General features: G+C 36.8%; 1 protein-coding gene across 1 annotated transcript; it reads right to left on the bottom strand.

Annotated features, from left to right (window-relative positions):
- Window positions 1-15,564: 15,564 nt before the first annotated feature.
- On the bottom strand, window positions 15,565-18,151 carry LOC131043864 (serine carboxypeptidase II-3). Its single transcript, XM_057977091.2, has 9 exons — window positions 17,777-18,151; window positions 17,589-17,696; window positions 17,323-17,418; window positions 17,103-17,195; window positions 16,924-17,006; window positions 16,475-16,726; window positions 16,209-16,348; window positions 15,998-16,087; window positions 15,565-15,903 (listed from the first exon to the last, which is right to left on the bottom strand). The coding sequence occupies exons 1-9, from the start codon at window positions 18,144-18,146 to the stop codon at window positions 15,654-15,656; spliced, it is 1,482 nt and encodes a 493-aa protein (XP_057833074.2). The 5' UTR covers window positions 18,147-18,151; the 3' UTR covers window positions 15,565-15,653.
- Between the last annotated feature and the right edge of the window lie 329 nt (window positions 18,152-18,480).

The following is an 18,480-nucleotide window of genomic DNA, read 5'->3' as shown; positions in this document are numbered from 1 at the left end:
TACATAATTCAATCAATTTCAATTCCTTTCCAAATAAAACAAAAGGGAATAATGGGATCATCATAACATCCTTTATTCATTCAGAATTCAATCTATCATCTTTGTATAGAGATTGGATCTAGTGAATTACCTGTTATCTCCCTAATGTAATGGTGAAAAGTGCTTGAAGGATAATTGTAGGATTTTGCCAAGATCAAGGGCACAATGAAAAGCATAAAAAGAGACAATAGAATGACAAGAACAAACTGTATTCTCATCAATATGCAAATGATCAACTAGATTAACCAATACAATGAATATAGGCCTGCTTATATAGGCAAGGCCATATGGATGTATGAGCACACAATTATGACATGTGGCTCAATGAGAAAAAAGGGTAGGTAAGAAATAATAGGGGTAGGTAGGAGAAATAATATAATATTCCACAAGAGGTGGATGACCCACCGAATGTGGAGTGTAACAGCAAAATAAGACCACAAAAGGTGGAATTTCTCCTACAAGCACTATCCCTATGTGCACACTTCCCTAAGTGTCTCAAATCTAAACTACGAAGAGATGCATTATCCTAAGTTAACTTACGTAAAGTGTAATAATATCCAAAAATGAATATTTATTTACACCAACACCCCCCCTTAAGTGCAACTTAGGGGAATGAAGACTCAAGTCAACAATGCAAGATGGGTCCTGACTACTAGGCCATGATAGTTACCCATGTACAATATGCAAATGCAAGCAAAACCATGCAATGCAATCTCTCACAAATGGAGAAAGGGAGAAAACCCAGTGAGAAAAAACTCCCCCCCAAAAGAGAGATGAATGTACAAAAGACTCTCAAAGAAGAAGGACAAAACCTCAAAGAGGAAAAAGTCCCCCCATAAGAGAGGAAGGAGAAGTCAGCTAACCCCCCCTAATGACATATCTTGCACCCCCAAGAGAGCTCGCAACTGCTGGAACTTACTCTCAGTGAAAGGTTTGGTGAATATGTCAGCAACCTGCTCTGCTGTAGGACAATACTACAAATCAATGACCTACTCCTGGATGAGCTCTCGGATATAGTGCATATGAATCTCGATGTGTTTGGTCCACTGGTGCTGGACCAGGTTCTTCGAGATTGCAATAGCACTCTGATTGTCGCAATGTAGAACTGTCGGCCGTGGAGTGGTGAATCCAAACTCTATGAGGATCTGCTGGAGCCAAATGGTCTTAGTCGCTACGTTAACAGCGCCTTGATACTTAGCCTCAGTCGAAGAGAGAGCAATAGCATGTTGCTTCTTGCTCTGCCAACAAATGGGGCCCGAACCAAGGTGAAAACTGTAACCAGAAGTAGACTTACGATCATCAAGATCGCCAGCCCAATCGGAGTCTGTGTAACCAACCAAGCGAAGTCCTGTGCCTGCTACATAGTGAATCCCATAGTGATGTGTACCCTGGATGTAATGAAGGATGCATTTGGCGGCTTTCCAATGAAGCTTATGTGGTTCCTGCATGAAGCGGGAAACCATGCCAACTGCAAATGAAATATCAGGGCGTGTATGGGTCAAGTAGATGAGACTACCCACAAGCTGACGATACAAAGTGGCATCAACTGGTGGAGAAGAACACTGAGCCTCAAGCTTGACTCCTGAAAGAAAGGGAGTCGGGGCAGGCATACAATCAGCCATATGAAAGCGTGCAAGTAGATCAAGAGCATACTTGGGCTGTGATAGTGTAATCCCGGAAGGTGACTGTGAAATCTCTATCCCGAGAAAGTAGTGCAAAAGACCCAAGTCAGTCATAGCAAACCTGTCATGCAAAGAAGATTTGACCCTACTAATGATGGATGAAGTACTCCCTGTAATGATCAAGTCATCAACATAGAGCACAAGTATCAAGTGAGAGTCATCCTGTCACAAAATGTAGACATTCGGATTGGAATGACACCTGGTGAACCCTGCGGAGAGAAGAAAGGAATCCATCTTGGAGTACCAAGCCCTAGGGGGCTGCTTAAGGCCATAGAGAGATTTCCTTAGTCTGCAAACCAAGGAAGTATCCTAGATGAAACCCTGTGGCTGCTCCATATAAATATCCTCATCGAGGTCACCATGAAGAAAAGCACTCTTCACATCCATCTGATGTACAACCCATCCATGAGCTACAACAATAGCAAGTGTCAAACGAATGGAATTCATCTTGGCTATGGGTGCAAAGGTCTCAGTATAGTCAACACCTGCAACCTGAGAGAAACCTTTCGCAAAAAGCCGAGCCTTATACTTATCCACTCTACCATCCGCTACAAACTTGGTCTGATAGATCCACTTACATCGAACCATCTTTCTCCCCTTAGGGAGATGGACTAAATCCCATGTGTTGTTCCTCATCAAGGAACTATACTCTTCCTCCATAGCTTGGTCCCACTCAGGAACCCCTGATGCTTCCCTAAATGTCTATGGATCGGAAGCGGTAGCAATGAATGCATGTGGAAGATCCTGATGTTGTGATCGAGTTCTCCGTGTATTTGAAGGATCCCCAACAAGAGAACCCGCAGACTCAAGTGTTTGTCAAGCCCAACGAGGTCGAGGTGGAGGTGGAGAACGAGGCTCCTCAACTGCAAGTGGACCCTGCGGAGGTGTAACCCTACGAGTCAGAGTTGAAGGAGTCTCATCATCTGAATCACTAACATCACTATCCACAATGGAGGAAGGTGGAGGAGGTAAAGAGGCTAAGCTAGGAGAGCTTTCCTCAAAGTGAACACTCCTCTCAATGAACACCTCATGTGTCTCTAGATCCATCAATCGGTATGCCTTAACACCCTCAGGATATCCAACAAATATGCAAGGCCGACTCTGTGGTTCCAATGCCTTGCATTTTTGTGGAGCTATGTGAGCCCATGCTGGACACCCAAAGACTCTAAAATGTCTCACAATCAGTTTCCTACCAGCCCAAGCCTCAAAAGGAGTAATACCTTGCAGAGCTTTGTGAGGAACCCAATTCTGGATGTGTGTGGCACAACTGATAGCCTATGCCCAAAAGGCGAGATCAAGAGAACGTGCATGTATCATACAGCTAGCCATTTCTTTGAGAGTTATATTCTTGCGTTCTGCAACCTCGTTCTATTGTGAAGTGTATGCGACGAAATGGTGAAGATCAATCCCCTCAAATGTACAAAAATCCTCAAGTCTTTTGTTCACATATTCCCTTCCATTATCTATACGAAGAATCTTGACCACTTTCCCTAATTGCTTCTCCACACAAGTCTTGAAGTCCTGAAATCTGTCAAATACTTCACTCTTATGAATGAGAAAGTAGACCCAAGTGAAGCGGGAGTAGTCATCAATGAAGGTGAGAACATAGCGGGCCTTACTAAATGAAGGTGCTGGAACAAGTTGAAGAACTTCCAAAGCTCTCCAAGCTTTCCCCTTATCAAACTTCTCTTCGGGATGCTTGCCCATGGAACAACCTGAACATACACCCTCTGAAAAACTGATTCAAGGTAGACCTGTGACCATGTCTTTAGTGCTTAGCTATTGAAGATAGCGGTAGTTGAGGTGACCAAACCGCTCATACCATAGCTTACTTTCTGAATTTGAATGAGTAAGCAAGGCCCTAGAAGGTGAACTTGGCACAAAGTGAGAGAAAGAATAAAGCCTTGAGTTGTCATTGACTTGTCCCACTACTACCAAGGCATCATCATTAAGTTCCTTTACCACAACTAAATCTAGTGTAAACTCAACCTTTTTCCCATTCCCATAGTGAGTGATTTGGTAGATGGAGAGAAGGTTGGAAGACAAGTTAGGAACATAGAGAACATTCTCAAATGTTCCATCATCCATGTCAACTGAACCTGTCCCTTCAACCTCTACTTGTGTATCATCACCTATGTAAATGTGAGGTACCTTAGATGGCTCCAATGAAGAAAACTACTCCTTTATAGAACCCATGTGATATGAGGAACCTGAGTCAAGTATCCATTGCTATGAAGAACCTGTTGAAGCCACAAATGCTTGCCCTTTTCCCTTAGACTGTGAGGAAGAGGAAGGAGATGAACCCTTCTTTGTGTAGGCGGATGGCAAGTTGATGTTGTTTTTCTTGAGAAGATTAGTTAACTCATCAGCTTGCTTTGCATGGCATCGATGCTCATCATGACCATACTTCTTGCAATATGCACAAGTTGGTTTATCCTTCTTAGGTGGTGTCCCCTTCTTGGAAGAGGATGAAAAATCGCCTTTTGATGGAGAGGACGATTGTCCTTTTTCCTGTTGTGGTTTAGACTTAGAGTGCTTCTTCTTGTTGGAATCTTTGCCTTGACTTCCTTGATTCCCTTGATTAGCCACCAAAGCCTTGGACTTTGAAGACTTGAGAAACCCCATGTTCAACAGCTTAGATTGTTCCAATATTAACATTTCTGTGAAAGCATCAAATGAAGGCATAACATAGGATCTCCCCACTGTCAATGTAGTACCCTTACTTGCTTGAACTGATACTTTGTTCTTATTATTCTCAGTGGATACATTATCATTGGTTATTTAGAATTGTGTAACATTGTTTCATGTTTTATCTGATTATGAGACATATGTTTTATTTGCAGTATTTATGTATTTATGTTTTATGGCATTATATGGTTCATTTCTATGTACTGACGCTTTACTTCATCTATGCACTGTGTGTTGTGTATCTGTGAGTGTATGGGATGCATGGGGACGATTTTCCTTCACTCATCTCGGTGAGACAGGGAACGTCGCGAATCTCCTTCATCGGTGTGTATGTTAAAATTTTGATATATGTATATATGCATGTGTGGTCGGTGATGCAGGATGTTGCAGGTACAAGTACCGGGTAGGTACGGGGTATCGTCTCCACCTGGCTACACAGGTTTGAGCGTGCCTTATATTTTCCGATGGAAGTGAAGGAGATAGTAGTTGACCCTAATTTTAGTCAGTTACACTCGGGTGAGTGCCTTTAGTAAGTCATTCTGTCAATTGGTTTGGTCTTCATATTTCATTGTTTGATCTTTATAAAAGTCGTTTGATGCTTGCTCAGTCTGCATATCCAGTGTCCCAATTTTTGTATGTCATTGGTAAATGTTACGTTTATTACGTCCATAAGAGTAGTTTTGGTAATTGGAGGAAAAAGAATCAAGTGATCTAGTGAGTTAATATCTTAGTATGAGTCGATATGAATTTTATCAACTTGTTAGCTCGATAGTTGCAATTCGATCATTTGAATAAATGTAAGGACATAATATACTCGGAAGGCAATAATCACTGATAAGTAGTTATTTGAGTTGAGATAAGGTGATCGTATTATCAGTAGTTTATATCGCCATCGGTTTACTGTGATTTTAGATTATGCGTGTATATAATTAGAATTATAAATATGTCATGTTTTATAAACTTTTCGAACGTATAATATATACATAATTCAATTATTTGAATATATATATATATAAGAAATGCTGCTCATTATAAATATTAGAAACCAAAATATACATTTACAAATATAATTTGCTAAGAAGGATTAATATTTAAATATTTATATTAATTAAAGTCATTAATTAATTATTAAAAATATAATAATGAAATTAAAATAAAACAAATTTTAAAAAGGTAATGGCAGGTTTTTAAGTTTAAGTAAACTAATAATTATGGTGGTCGATAGTAATATCGACCACCCCCCTTAATAAAGGGAGGGGTCGGTATTACTATTGATCACCCTCCTCCCTTTCATTATACACATCTCCTCCCATTTTAATTAAACGCTTCTCCATGTGCAGCGGACAACGACTACCCTCCTTCCTTTGTAATGTTTCATACTCCACGTGGAAGCCACGTTGCAAGCAAGCATAAACCATGATGGGTATTGCTATTCCATGCACCACGTTAACTTGCAAATACAGTGGAGGCACCGATTTATATGCAAACTTTGCCATTAAGGTATGTAGTGGTGGAAAGTAATGTAAGGGTAAAAATTAATGTGAGGATTAACTTAGAAAATAATGTGGTTCATCAGCCCACGTAAACCCCCCCATATCCACCATTTTCTACGTGAATTATATGGTAATTTAACCTTGCACATAGTTAGGAAGTTATTTTTAGTAAAGTCAATTTAATATTGAAGTCAAAAGCCACATGTATTATCTATAAATAAGGACTTAACCACTTTAGAAGTGTGGTTTCATGAAATAGGTAATGAATAACTTTACATGATGAACACATAGGTGTTCAATAACGACTAGGACTGTTATGTTGTAATTAGATCTTGAGTGGTGTCACTTAGAGTCAATCCACCACTAGTAGAGATAGCCCGAAAGTAGGAAAGTGGGTAGATGACAACCTTATATATAGACCATTGAGTTGGAAGAGAAGGGGGGATGGAGATGCAACGAAGGAATAGAGAATGAAATAGAAGAATAGCAAGTTGGAGAATAGTGAGTTGAAGAATAGCAAGTTTGAGATTGACAAGCAAGGCATAGAGCTAATTGGTGGAAGATCGTCAGAAGGTTCACAAATCAGATTCAAGCTTGCAAAGAGGTCAGGGTTTCATTTGATTTTGTTTAATATATAACGAAGGTTGGAATTTGTATTTTTTGAACATAGGTTATGGTGATTTATATAATTATGCTTATATCATTGTTAATTAAAAATATAATTATTAGTCATTTAAAATAGCTGAATGGAAATCATAGTGAAATAAATGTTAACTAGTTTAATTTCTATAGTAGTGAATAGGGTTATTTAAGCTTGTAGTTATATTATAAGGTTAGTGGATAGGGAGCATGATAGATGTTATGGAAGATGTAATATAGCAAATATGTTTCTTTAAGAAAGTATCAACATTTCTTATGAATTAAAATTATAAGTTTATATCGCCTAATCTCTTTAGATGTCCATGTACCCTGATTTATTTACCTCTTTTCTCAACAAATGATGACATTGATTTATTTGGTTTAATATAGTTGAAATTCTTATTATTTTCTGGAAATCTTAAATTGCAAGCTATTTATACATTTGGTTGTTTTAAGAAAGATTGTTGTCAATTTGTCTTGTGTTGTGTCTTGGCCAGTTATTTAGAGGTTTTAACCTTAAGGAAATGAGCCACTGTGAGTTGTTCGTAATGGTCAAACTTAGGTTAGTAAATTTTGTATCTTTCATTTGAGATAGGTCAAGGTTGGGAATGGCTGTCTGTGTCGCCATAGAGTTCTATAGATAGAACCAACCTGTAGTGTCCTAAGAGAGAGAGTGGCTTTCGAGCGGGGGCTGTGCCCAAAGTGGAACAGGATAACCTGTTGGAAGTTGGTTAAGAAAGTGAAAACCTAATAAATGACTAGGGAAGGGTAGAATAAAAGTTAAATGAAATAATGTGCCTCGCACATAGGTGAGTGCTAGTATAGGGCTCATAATGTAGCGAGAAGGCCTGGAATGGCAAACTTACCACCTTGTCTTCATGAGAGGATTGGTAAGGTCCGCATGAGTCTTAGTTGGAATCGGAGGTTCGGGAGAGGTCACCAGGATAACCCAGGATGGGGGTCGGGACCTATAGAGGCTGTACCATGGTATCCACCGTAAGACATGCGATGACACTTTCTCCTTAGAGTCACTAGTATTCTGTGAGTTAGGTCACATGAATGTAAGTGGAGTCTTGTAGTCCTTTTGTTCTTGTATCATTTTGCTTGCTTGAGGGTTATCTACTATCTCCAGCACGGTGGGGTGGTTCCTTTTCGGAATCACATGGTCGGGTGGTAGTGTCACTTCCCATCGGATGTTCTGTTACGTATCTTTGGGCGAGGAAGGACTTCGCTGATGATCTTGGATCGTGATTCATGTACCGACTCTTCTTCCTATCCATCTTTCAGTTAAATACTAGAGGTTTTGAAAAGAAACTATATGTAACTTTCATTTTGTTTCATTTTAGCTCATGATGTAATTTCATTTTGAAAACATGTATTTTTGAATATTGAAAGCAAAGAAATATTGTAATATATGCTACTTCAATTACTGATTTCTGATGTATATAATATATGATTGCTTGAAGAAATTTAGATTCTTTCATTGCGGAAATTTTATCTTAAATATTTAATTTACGAAGTAGTATTCGTTGGTAACCCTTAGGAAATTCAGGTGTTAAACTTCCGCTATGTTATTAGATGTACTAAGGTTTAATTCATGCACTTTTTAAAAAAAAAATTATTTCCCCCTTAGTTGCATAGATTATGATGTTTTCCTTTAGGGTTCCTGACGGGGCATTACAGTCAAACGATGAGTTTGGAAGCTAGACACAAATGCTGCATATTCTGGTGCAAGCTTGTCCAACAAGTTGAATATCAACTGAGCATCCTTTTTGTCAATTCCACAATCCTTAAGCTTTGCTCTTAGCTCATTTGCTTTGGTGACATAATCTTGGATTGTATCAAAACTCTTGGGATCCAAGTTGGTGAGTTCATTGTCAATTTGATAGCCTCTGATTTCATCAACTTGACCATACAATTTCTGAAACATATCCCAAGCCTCTTTGATTGTTTTACACTTCTCAATGTGAAAAATGAGGTCATCTGATACATACTTGCGCAAAGTTCCAAGAGCCATGCAATTCTTTGTGAGCCATTCTAATTGAGCATTTGGATCAGCCTTAGGATCAGGTGGTGCTGTTATTGTTCCATCTATGTAATGTGTGAGACCCTTTTCCATTAATTTACTCCATACTTTAATTTTCCATGATGCATAATTATGTAGAGTTAAAGGTGGAAATTTATTAGGACTCATTGCAACAAAAATGGAAAGAGCACAAAGAGAGGCACAATCACACAAGACACCCCCCCAAATTCACTCAATCAAAGAAACCCCCCCAAAAGTGATGATTTGGCACTTTATAATTAGTGCGTATACAATGGGCCACTTGCAAAAGATGGCAAAGTGGACTTCTGATTACAATTTTACAACTGTCTCAATAAGGCCAAAAGAGACTCAAACTGATAATGCAAGAGATCTAAACTAAGATCCAAGCACATTACAAGCACCTAATAGGCCAAATAAGACCAATGTCTGAAAGTACAATTTCTACTCAAAATCTCTAAAATCTAATCATAGATTATGAAAGTAGACAAAAAAAATGCACTTTCAAAAAAAATGGCACCTGAAAAGGAGGTCGTATGAGCTCAAACGAGGCCTTTGAAGTTGCAGAATTGAAGATTGGATAGGTATAGTTGAGAGAATCCAAAAATTTTGAAAAACCTATGCACCAAAATTAGATAATAACCACACCACTACGAAGATCATGAAATTTTAGCCCATTTCAAAAAAAATGGCACCAAAAAAGGAGCAAAAATGAGCAAGATATGGCCTTTCAAAGTTGGATTGCAAAACTGAAAAGCTCAATGGAGAGGGGTTGAAAAATTTCAAAAGTCTGCTGATGTGGTGCTAATGTCAGTAGTTTACTATCTTAAATTTGACGATCGTATGGCCGTCACGAGAAATTTGCCTCCCTGCTGACTGGGCGTCCATACCGTACAGACTGATGACTGGGTGCGGTGACTGTGCAACTGACTGTGCGTACGGATTACTGACGTGGCACTGTGCAAGGTGTATAGTAGTCGACTGCGGGCCAGTGGCTGCCTGCCACATGGCGGGCGCGGGTCCATCTGTTTAGTAACCGCCGGCAGGAGGAAGGTGTCACCGGAGGCGAGAGCGGGCTGCCGGAGTCGCCGAAGGCGGGAGCGAGCTTGCCGGAGGGACGGAGTCCGGCGGGCCGGGAGCTAAGGGAAGCCGGTGGCGAGAGCGAGGTGGCCGGCAGGAGGTCTGGGCGGTTGGCGGTGGGAGACCTGGGCTCTACAGAAGGTGTGGGCGGTGGCGGCGAGAATTCTGGGCGCTACAAGGTACAGCCAGCATTGGACCTGCAACCTGCAACATGCAGGTACAAAGGGCATGGGCGCATACCCCCCAAAAAAAATTTTTTTTTTTTTTTTTTTTTGATTGCTCTTTCGAATTTTTTTTATTTTTTTTTCCGAAAAATAATTTTTTTGAAAAAAAATTTCGAAATCCGTACGATAATAGTCAAAATGGGGAAAAAAAAATTCTCACCAAAATAGGTCGAAATTTATGGAAACGGCCTCCCGGATTCAACGATGATGTCCAAATCACTATACGACGCCCCCAAAAAATGAAGATCCCCAAATCCGAAAATAGAAGCCTCCAAAATGTCTCCAAAAAACTAATCAATGAAGCCCCAATGAAAAGCATAAAAAGAGACAATAGAATGACAAGAACAAACTGTATTCTCATCAATATGCAAATGATCAACTGGATTAACCAATACAATGAATATAGGCCTGCTTATATAGGCAAGGCCATATGGATGTACGAGCACACAATTATGACATGTGGCTCAATGAGAAACAAGGGTAGGTAAGAAATACTAGGGGTAGGTAGGAGAAATAATATAATATTCCACAAGAGGTGGATGACCCACCGAATGTGGAGTGTAACAGCAAAATAAGACTATAAAAGGTGGAATTTCTCCTACAAGCACTATCCCTATGTGCACACTTCCCTAAGTGTCTCAAATCCAAACTACGAAGAGATGCATTATCCTAAATTAACTTAAGTAAAGTGTAATAATATCCAAAAATGAATATTTTTTTAGACCAACAATAATCAATAGTGAAACTCTCATCTCTCTTTGAGGGAAAGGGTTAGTTTTCCTCTTGATTTATCACTCATCATTTTCCCACCATCACAGGCGATATTTTTATGTTGAAATCCAAGAAATTGGTGAAAAATATCATTTCTAGGTGAAAAGCAATTGAAGGAGCCTCTTGTGAAGTCAATTACTGGTTATGTGGAGTCTACAATCAGAAAATCAAGCATTCATCAAGTATTTATCAAATCTACATCAATCATCTTCAACATCAATTAGCAGCCTCGAAGACATTTAAGAATAATAGGAGATCACCGACTATCAATTGACTTGTACCTCTCCCTTAGGGTTTGGTATGGTTTCATGTTATTTTCATGTGTTTGTATGAGCTTCATAATATTAATTTTCAGATTTACAATCATACTTTAGATCTATTATTGCATTTGTGATTTGAAGCATTTACATTTACATTTACAATCATTATTAGGGTTTGCTCTCCAAAGTGTAGAGTAGAACTCTAGATGTACTTTTTTATTCATTTAGGATCTTGCATACACACAAGATTCTTGCACATACATTATCAGTTATTTGTGGATGTGGAAACCACCAAAACAAGGGGTTTGACTAAGGCAAAAACCTATATAGCCACCTAGACATCATTTTTCAAGTTGCAGGTGCATGTACAGGAATATGGTGGATGCACAATATTTGGAATCGATAGAACACATAGGTGTAAACTCATTTTCAAAGATAGATCCTAATTTCCAAGGACCAAGGCATGATGTCTTGGTCCAGGACTAGGGTGTGGTGCCCTGGTCCTCCCTGTTTTACATCATTTTTTGGTAGATCAGCATTTCAAAGTCTCGGAATCCAAAATCCAGAAGTTTATCCCTTCGTGATATCAAGGGCTAGGTCATGGCACCCTAGTCCTGCTCAATCAACCCCCTATTTTAGTGCCAGGTACACATCAGAATTCCCCTTCCTTCCCTATTCTCAGTTTCTCAATTTCAGTTCAGTTGGTTTCTGCATTGTCAATTTATACTTGTTTCCTTGTTCATCTCCTAACATAGTTGATCATTGCATCATATTTTTTACATCTCCTCTTAATTTGCAAAAAAGGAATAGAAACCCTAAATATATTCCTTGACCCTATCTCTCTCTCATAAGAAGTGGTCAAAGTGAATCATCTCCTTAGGAGCTTTCGTATTCCAATGTGTGAAGGAAAGTGGGGTTAGGTCCTAAACTACCTAATCCCATTTTTTGACATCACATATACATACATACATACATACATACATACATACATACATACATGTGTGTGTGTGTGTGTCTTCATTTACCATCAGAAAGTAATTTGCGACAAATTCAACTACTGATAAAATAGTTCTAGGTGGGAAAGTGTCTCTTAATGTTTGATATTGTTGTGCTTGCCACTTGGCAAAAAAACCATGATGTATCTATGGTTGTATCAGTTTACAAAAAATTAATATAAATTCTCCAATAGGTATTTCGTCTTCTACATAATCTAACCTTGTGGATTCTTTGCCAAATTTTGTTTCACACTTTTTGTACTTGTAACTCTTGTAATTTACCATCTTTTTCATGTTAATATCTTCATTTCTCAAAGGAAATTCTACCAAATCACGACATGTTTCACAAACTCCTTTTATGCAATCTATTTGACCAATTGCATTATCATTTGATTTATCACATAAGATGGATGCTATGACTTGTTCGCTTAGGATGAGCATTTTGAAAACCATAACTTTCTTCTCTAATCTTTTGAAACAACTGATAGTAGAGATCAAATTCAATATGATAATGACAATGAGAAGTTTCAAAAACTTTGTTTATCTTCACCTTTCAAACATTGTTTGTCCAATCTTTATATGAGGATTTGAATTAGAAAATATCACATACAATTCATGTTTTGTTGTGTCTAACCAATGTCTTACATGAAGATCTTAATGATTGAGCCCAAACCTACATTTGATAGCATCTCTACTATTTGATAAATGACAAGTATTATCATTCCAAATTGTTGAGACCAAGTTCCTAACAACATCTTCAATCCTATCAGAACAAGGAGCTCTACACATAATTGCCCAGTTCCCTTCCGAGGAACTAACATCCAAAATCCTTCTCCTTTTCACATATTTTGATATTGTCTTTCTACTAAAACCAAACTCAGTTGAAAGTAAAGATAAAGTTACTATTACCGTTTGTGTTCTAGGAAAAGGACAAAGTAGTTAGTTATCCCCTTTCGAATTTCCTATTTTGAGGTGCATGGACACTTTCCAAGAATTGTATGTGTATGTATGATAGTTATGAAATCCATCATGGGTCTCTACGATAGCATTTATGATAGAATACTATTATTTTGGTCCATAAGAACCCAAATTGCCTAGATGCCATAAGACAACTATAAGAAGCATCTATAAGAGGCTATTTTAGAAGGTGGAAATGGGATTTTTCCAGGTGATTTTTTTGCATGTTGTTTAGTGATACCAAGGTGTTATTCACTCCCTAGAGTTACTATAAGTTGGGGCCTTGAGCTAGTGCTTTCTATCAAGTTTTGTTCAGTTGTGGAGGCAACATGGTGTTGTTAAACTCTATAGAGTTATTTAGAGAAGTGTATTGTTGTTGTTTTCTCTCATTTGATTAGTAATATACTTTCCTCTCTTTTTATGGTGGATTTTTTCCTCTTACAGGTTTCTCCATGTGAAATGTCACACTTTTTAAGTAATTTTATTTTCCTTCATATTTTTTTGGTATTTATGACTTCAAAATTTAGTGCATATATTATTTTTTCATATTAATTTTGAAAAATAAAAATAAATCTTGATTTTTTTGTGTGCTAAAAATACTTGTTTCGATGGGATGTGTCATCAATTATCTTACCTATTATCCAAAAAGAACTTATACTATTGAGCAACATGTTATCTATGCTTTCATGCATCATTTTTCTTTAATTTTATTAAATAAAAATTAACCCTTTTCTTTAGAATAAAACGAACCTTATATATTTTTTATGATATACTTTTAATAAGAAATATAAAAATAATGTATACACTAATTAAATAATTTATATTAATAAGGAATTTTCAAACTTGTTTATGTCAGTTGGATGTTTGTGAATTTTTTAAAAATAATTCTAGTTTTTTTGTAAATTGGTCCTAGAGTGAAGTTACTTATAAATTTAGTAGATAGTTCTAATTAGAAATGTGGAGACCAAAGCCTAATTTATCTAGAATGAATCTAATTAGAAAATATGTTTTATTAAAATTAACTTTTAGGTGGAAGTGCTAAAATTTATTTGTTGATAAATTAGCCTAAAATGAAACACAAATTTAAACTTTCACCATGTAATAATGTAAAAGGGAAGATTTACTTGATGGATTGGAAGCCATATGTAGAGTAGATTATATAGATATGGAGATAGAGGGTTACTAAAAATAATTTTAAAGGTGTTTAACAAAGGTTTGATTATCTAAATTGGAGACTAAAACTAGTCTTAAAGGACTTTCTGGAATTATTGGCTAATTTTAATAGGTTGATAGTAGTACATTGGTATAAGCCTCAATATAGTAAAAAATTAATAAACTAATCAAGTTGTCTTCTATTGGACTTTATTAATAAAAATAAAGATTTTTTTCTGGATTCGATTGTGTGTATATTTTTCCATCAACGTTTCGAATCACACTCCGTGATTCATCATCAGGATGATAAGAATTCCCAAGACATGAAAGATGATGAATCACGGAGTGTGATTCGAAACGTTGATGGAAAAATATACACACAATCGAATCCAGAAAAAAATACACTAGAAATGCAAAATGGATTGTGGAAATCTCATAGCTTTAAAAAATAAAGATGTTAAAGATTACAATGGGTGAATCTAAAATTAAGGAGGATAAAAAATGATAAATTTTTGTTTATGTTCTATGATTTGAATACATGTCTTTTAGATATTTGAGGGGCTTACATAATTTTAATGTTTATTTATCACACATTTTATATCATGCATTATTTAATGTTTATTTATCACACATTTAATATCATGAATTATTTATTAATAATATAATTAATAAATATTGAGGGAGAATACAATGGTGTTACTATAGAATCTATTAGCCATTCATCCTAATGGTAGTGAAATATTCCATGCCCCCCATAGAGAGATCTCACAATTCTTGGGCTAACCAATAGAGTATGAGCACCCCTTTCGGGTGAAACTTCTAGAACGTTGGAAGGCCATCCCCAAATATCTACATTTGTTTTAAAATTGTTATTAGAAAAAGGATGGGTGTTACTATAGAATCTATTAGCCATTCATCCTAATGGTAGTGAAATATTGCATGTCCCCCATAGAGAGATCTCACAATTCTTGGGCTAACCAATTGAGTATGAGCACCCCTTTCGGGTGAAACTTCTAGAACGTTGGAAGGCCATCCCCAAATATCTACATTTATTTTAAAATTGTTATTAGAAAAAGGATGGGTGCTTTTTCCCCTACATCCCAAAGAATAGAGTGAACCAATGTGGAGTGAAGCATCACTCTAAGCTCAACTAATATATTAAATTTGTAATTCGTACAAAAATCAAACTAACATTATTATATTATTAATTTAGTTCTTTATTAATATATTATCTAATATTTGAATAATAATTAATGTAATTTTATCTACTAAGCTATCTTAAGTTAGCAATTAATAAAATTTCACTTAGACATGTATATATCAAATATTATTTATTCTATTTTTTCTATTAAAAATTATATTATAACAATCAACAATAACTTGTACCTTAAGTTTTAAATCGTTTAATCTTTCTAATTTAATAACCCTATCAATATGTATTTTTGTGACCTGTTTTCATACTTAAATCTTAAAATAAATCAAATGAATACAATATGTTTGATGACCAAATATGTAAATATGGATCAACAATAATATCTTTTTTGAAATAGATTGTACATATATTCATCATATAATTGGTAGTTATAAAATCATTTGAATGTCATTACTGAATTTAAAAAAGTGGAACTATTATGATGGCAATGCCTTGTCAGCCAAAAATGATTTGGTCATGGTCAAGGCTCTAGAAGGTTGATAACTAGGCACTTCATGCCCCGCTCCTCTAACTGTTGCAAATGTCAAGCCCGTGTAGATTACACTAAAACCCCCCACGTCTAACTCTCCACTCATCCAAGGGTACCATTCTTCCTCTATTGGAAGCTTTAATGCATTAATGGAATATCTCGTGCCAGTCACAGGAACCACCGCATCCACATCTCCGCTACAACCAAAATCATTTACTATTACTTAGATTTTGCAATCATTTTTTTATAATTAAACACTTTCTATCATTAACATATTTTTCTCCTTTATACCTGTAGACTAATATTCTCAATCCTGCTGCCATCATTCTTTGATATATTGGAAACATTGTAGTAGCAGAGATAGTGTATGAGAGCACATCACTATTTAGAAACGAAGATTGGAAAATCATTAGATGGTAATCTTCCAGATCTTAAACTTTATGAGATCAAACAAATAATCATCCTTATTTGAAAATGTCAAATGCATATAGTATAGTCATACCTGCATTCAGTCCATGCATAAGACAAGTCCATTACATTTGCATGAAGAGCAATTCGCACTTCCGGAGTGTTAAGGTAGGTAAATACGTAACCAGGACTACATGGATCAAATTCATCTAATTCAGTTGTTGGAGTATCATTCTGCGATAGAAAGCAGAACATATATATATATATTTAAAATATATAGCATATAATATGAAAAATAAAATTACTAGTACAAAATTTCTATGTCAAGAGATTCTTGAAAACCCATGTTTATATACTTACGACAGAAGTAGAAGATGCCCAAATGGGGTCTGGATGGGAAGGACATAGGGGGGCATATATGTTATAGGGATTTATCTCTCCATCCGTAGATTCTGCTCGAGACACAAATGTGTTGTTGTGAGTTGTATAGCTTGAACCAGATGGAGTGCAACGTTGACTTGCATAATCTTCATCTGATATCAATGCATGTGACCATGCATAATCGATATAACCACAACCATCTGTCTCGTCATTCATTATTCCATTTCCAATCTATACAACAAAATTTTCCAATAAATAAGAATTCCAAATAATTTACAATATGAATGTATAATGTTCACCATATTGTCCACATATAAACGTTCATCAAGATTTACTGTACTTTGAGGGATTTTTCAAAAAAGATGAGTATAAATAGGATGCACAATAGATCAGTTTCAGAGGAAAATGGGAAGGGAAAGGAACCGCACCATAACTCCCTTGAGATTGATGAATGATGTACGTGAGTTGTTATTCTTAAGAATTGTGTCCGCTAATTCAGGAACATAGAACCCTGCACACACAAATAAGAGGGCAGAACAGAGTTTATTTATAACATGAAGACGAACTTTCTGTGATCAGATATCATAGAATTGCTTTCTTGACATACCAGCGTAGCTTTCCCCTGCTATATAGAAATCTCGGTTCTTATACTGTGGAAATCTTTCAAACCAAATTTGAAGAAACGTGTACGCGTCTCGAGCTATTCACCCATGGAAAAGATTGTTTTCGTTAGAAAGTAAGTATTGAAATACGTTGTGTTTATTAAGAAATCTTCACTGCATGCATTCATGTCACAAAATCTCTTCATAATTTATTAATTGATATACCAGTGTTATCATCATTGCCATTTTGATAATCAGAGGTGGTATTGGAGTATGAAAATCCAACCCCGGCAGGCGATTCCAAAAACAAGGTGTTTGCCACTGCAAAATACAAAAGTTAAATGAATCTCTGGGTGATGTTGAACAATGGCCCTTTAGTGGGGGAAAACTTCTGATATAATCAAACTGCAGATACCGATTATTTTTGTTAATTCCATTATAACCATATGGGGAAAAACATTTTAAAGCGTGAGGTAATATATGTAAAAAACCTTGGTTCCATGCATATGGATTTTTAGAAAGAGTTTTGCCATCTGGTTGTACACGGAACGGACCCAATTCTGTCATTGCTCCCACACCAAAAGATGAGCATCCTGGTCCTGATATATGGTAGGAAATAAGTAAGTTGTAATGGATCTTAATGAAAAACATCAAGTGAAATATTTGGTGAAGAGAGTACCTCCATTGAACCAGAGGAGCAGAGGCTTTGTAGATGGATCTTCGGTGGCCTCTGCAAAATAGTAGAAAAGTGCTCTCCCTGCCTCTGCATCAACCGTCACATATCCTGAGTACTGTGCAAACGTTATTCCTTCTGGCTGGCCAGGCAGAGCGGTTATTTTGTCATTCTCCTGCAATCCATCTTGGGCGTATTGATTGAGCTTCCATGAATATTCACTGCTAATGGAAGGAGCTACCCATTCCTTCGCCTGACTCCTCACACCAGACCTCCTATTCTCTACGAATTTCGACAATACTTCATACCGACTCAGCTGATGCGAAGGATGAACCAGAACGGCCAGCGCTATCGCTAAAACTATGAAATTCTTCATTTTGAATTCACCAGCAGATTTACTGAAGAACAACTTGAATTGAGCCTGAATAAATAGACCCAATTGTTATGTTACTCCAAATTCTGCCAAGTAACGTACGCCTCCCTTTTACGTGCGAGACCCGCTCAACCATTAACGTATTGGAATTATCAATGCATTGAGTAAGACGGTGGGATATACACCAATTTGGTCTTTGATGTTTGGAAGAATTTGATCTCACCGACATCTGACGCCATGAATCTGTTTTTTTACGATCTCTAGAACTATTACGTGTAATTTGTGCCTCTTTATGTCGGAGTGCATAAATATATCAAATCCCACAAACAGTATATGA

The sequence above is a fragment of the Cryptomeria japonica genome, chromosome 2 (genome assembly GCF_030272615.1).
Source record: "Cryptomeria japonica chromosome 2, Sugi_1.0, whole genome shotgun sequence".
NCBI lineage: Eukaryota > Viridiplantae > Streptophyta > Pinopsida > Cupressales > Cupressaceae > Cryptomeria > Cryptomeria japonica.
Note: the sequence above shows the minus strand (reverse complement) of the source record. Positions and strands in the feature narration are given on the sequence as shown.

Excerpts from the sequence above, each read along its gene's own strand:
- LOC131043864 (XM_057977091.2), bottom strand. The coding sequence starts at position 18,146 with ATGAAGAATTTCATAGTTTTAGCGATAGCGCTGGCCGTTCTGGTTCAT. Across the intron at positions 17,419-17,588 it reads TCCATATGCATGGAACCAAG|TGGCAAACACCTTGTTTTTG; the intron begins GTTTTTTACATA and ends TGTATTTTGCAG. Across the intron at positions 17,007-17,102 it reads AGCAGGGGAAAGCTACGCTG|GGTTCTATGTTCCTGAATTA; the intron begins GTATGTCAAGAA and ends TTGTGTGTGCAG.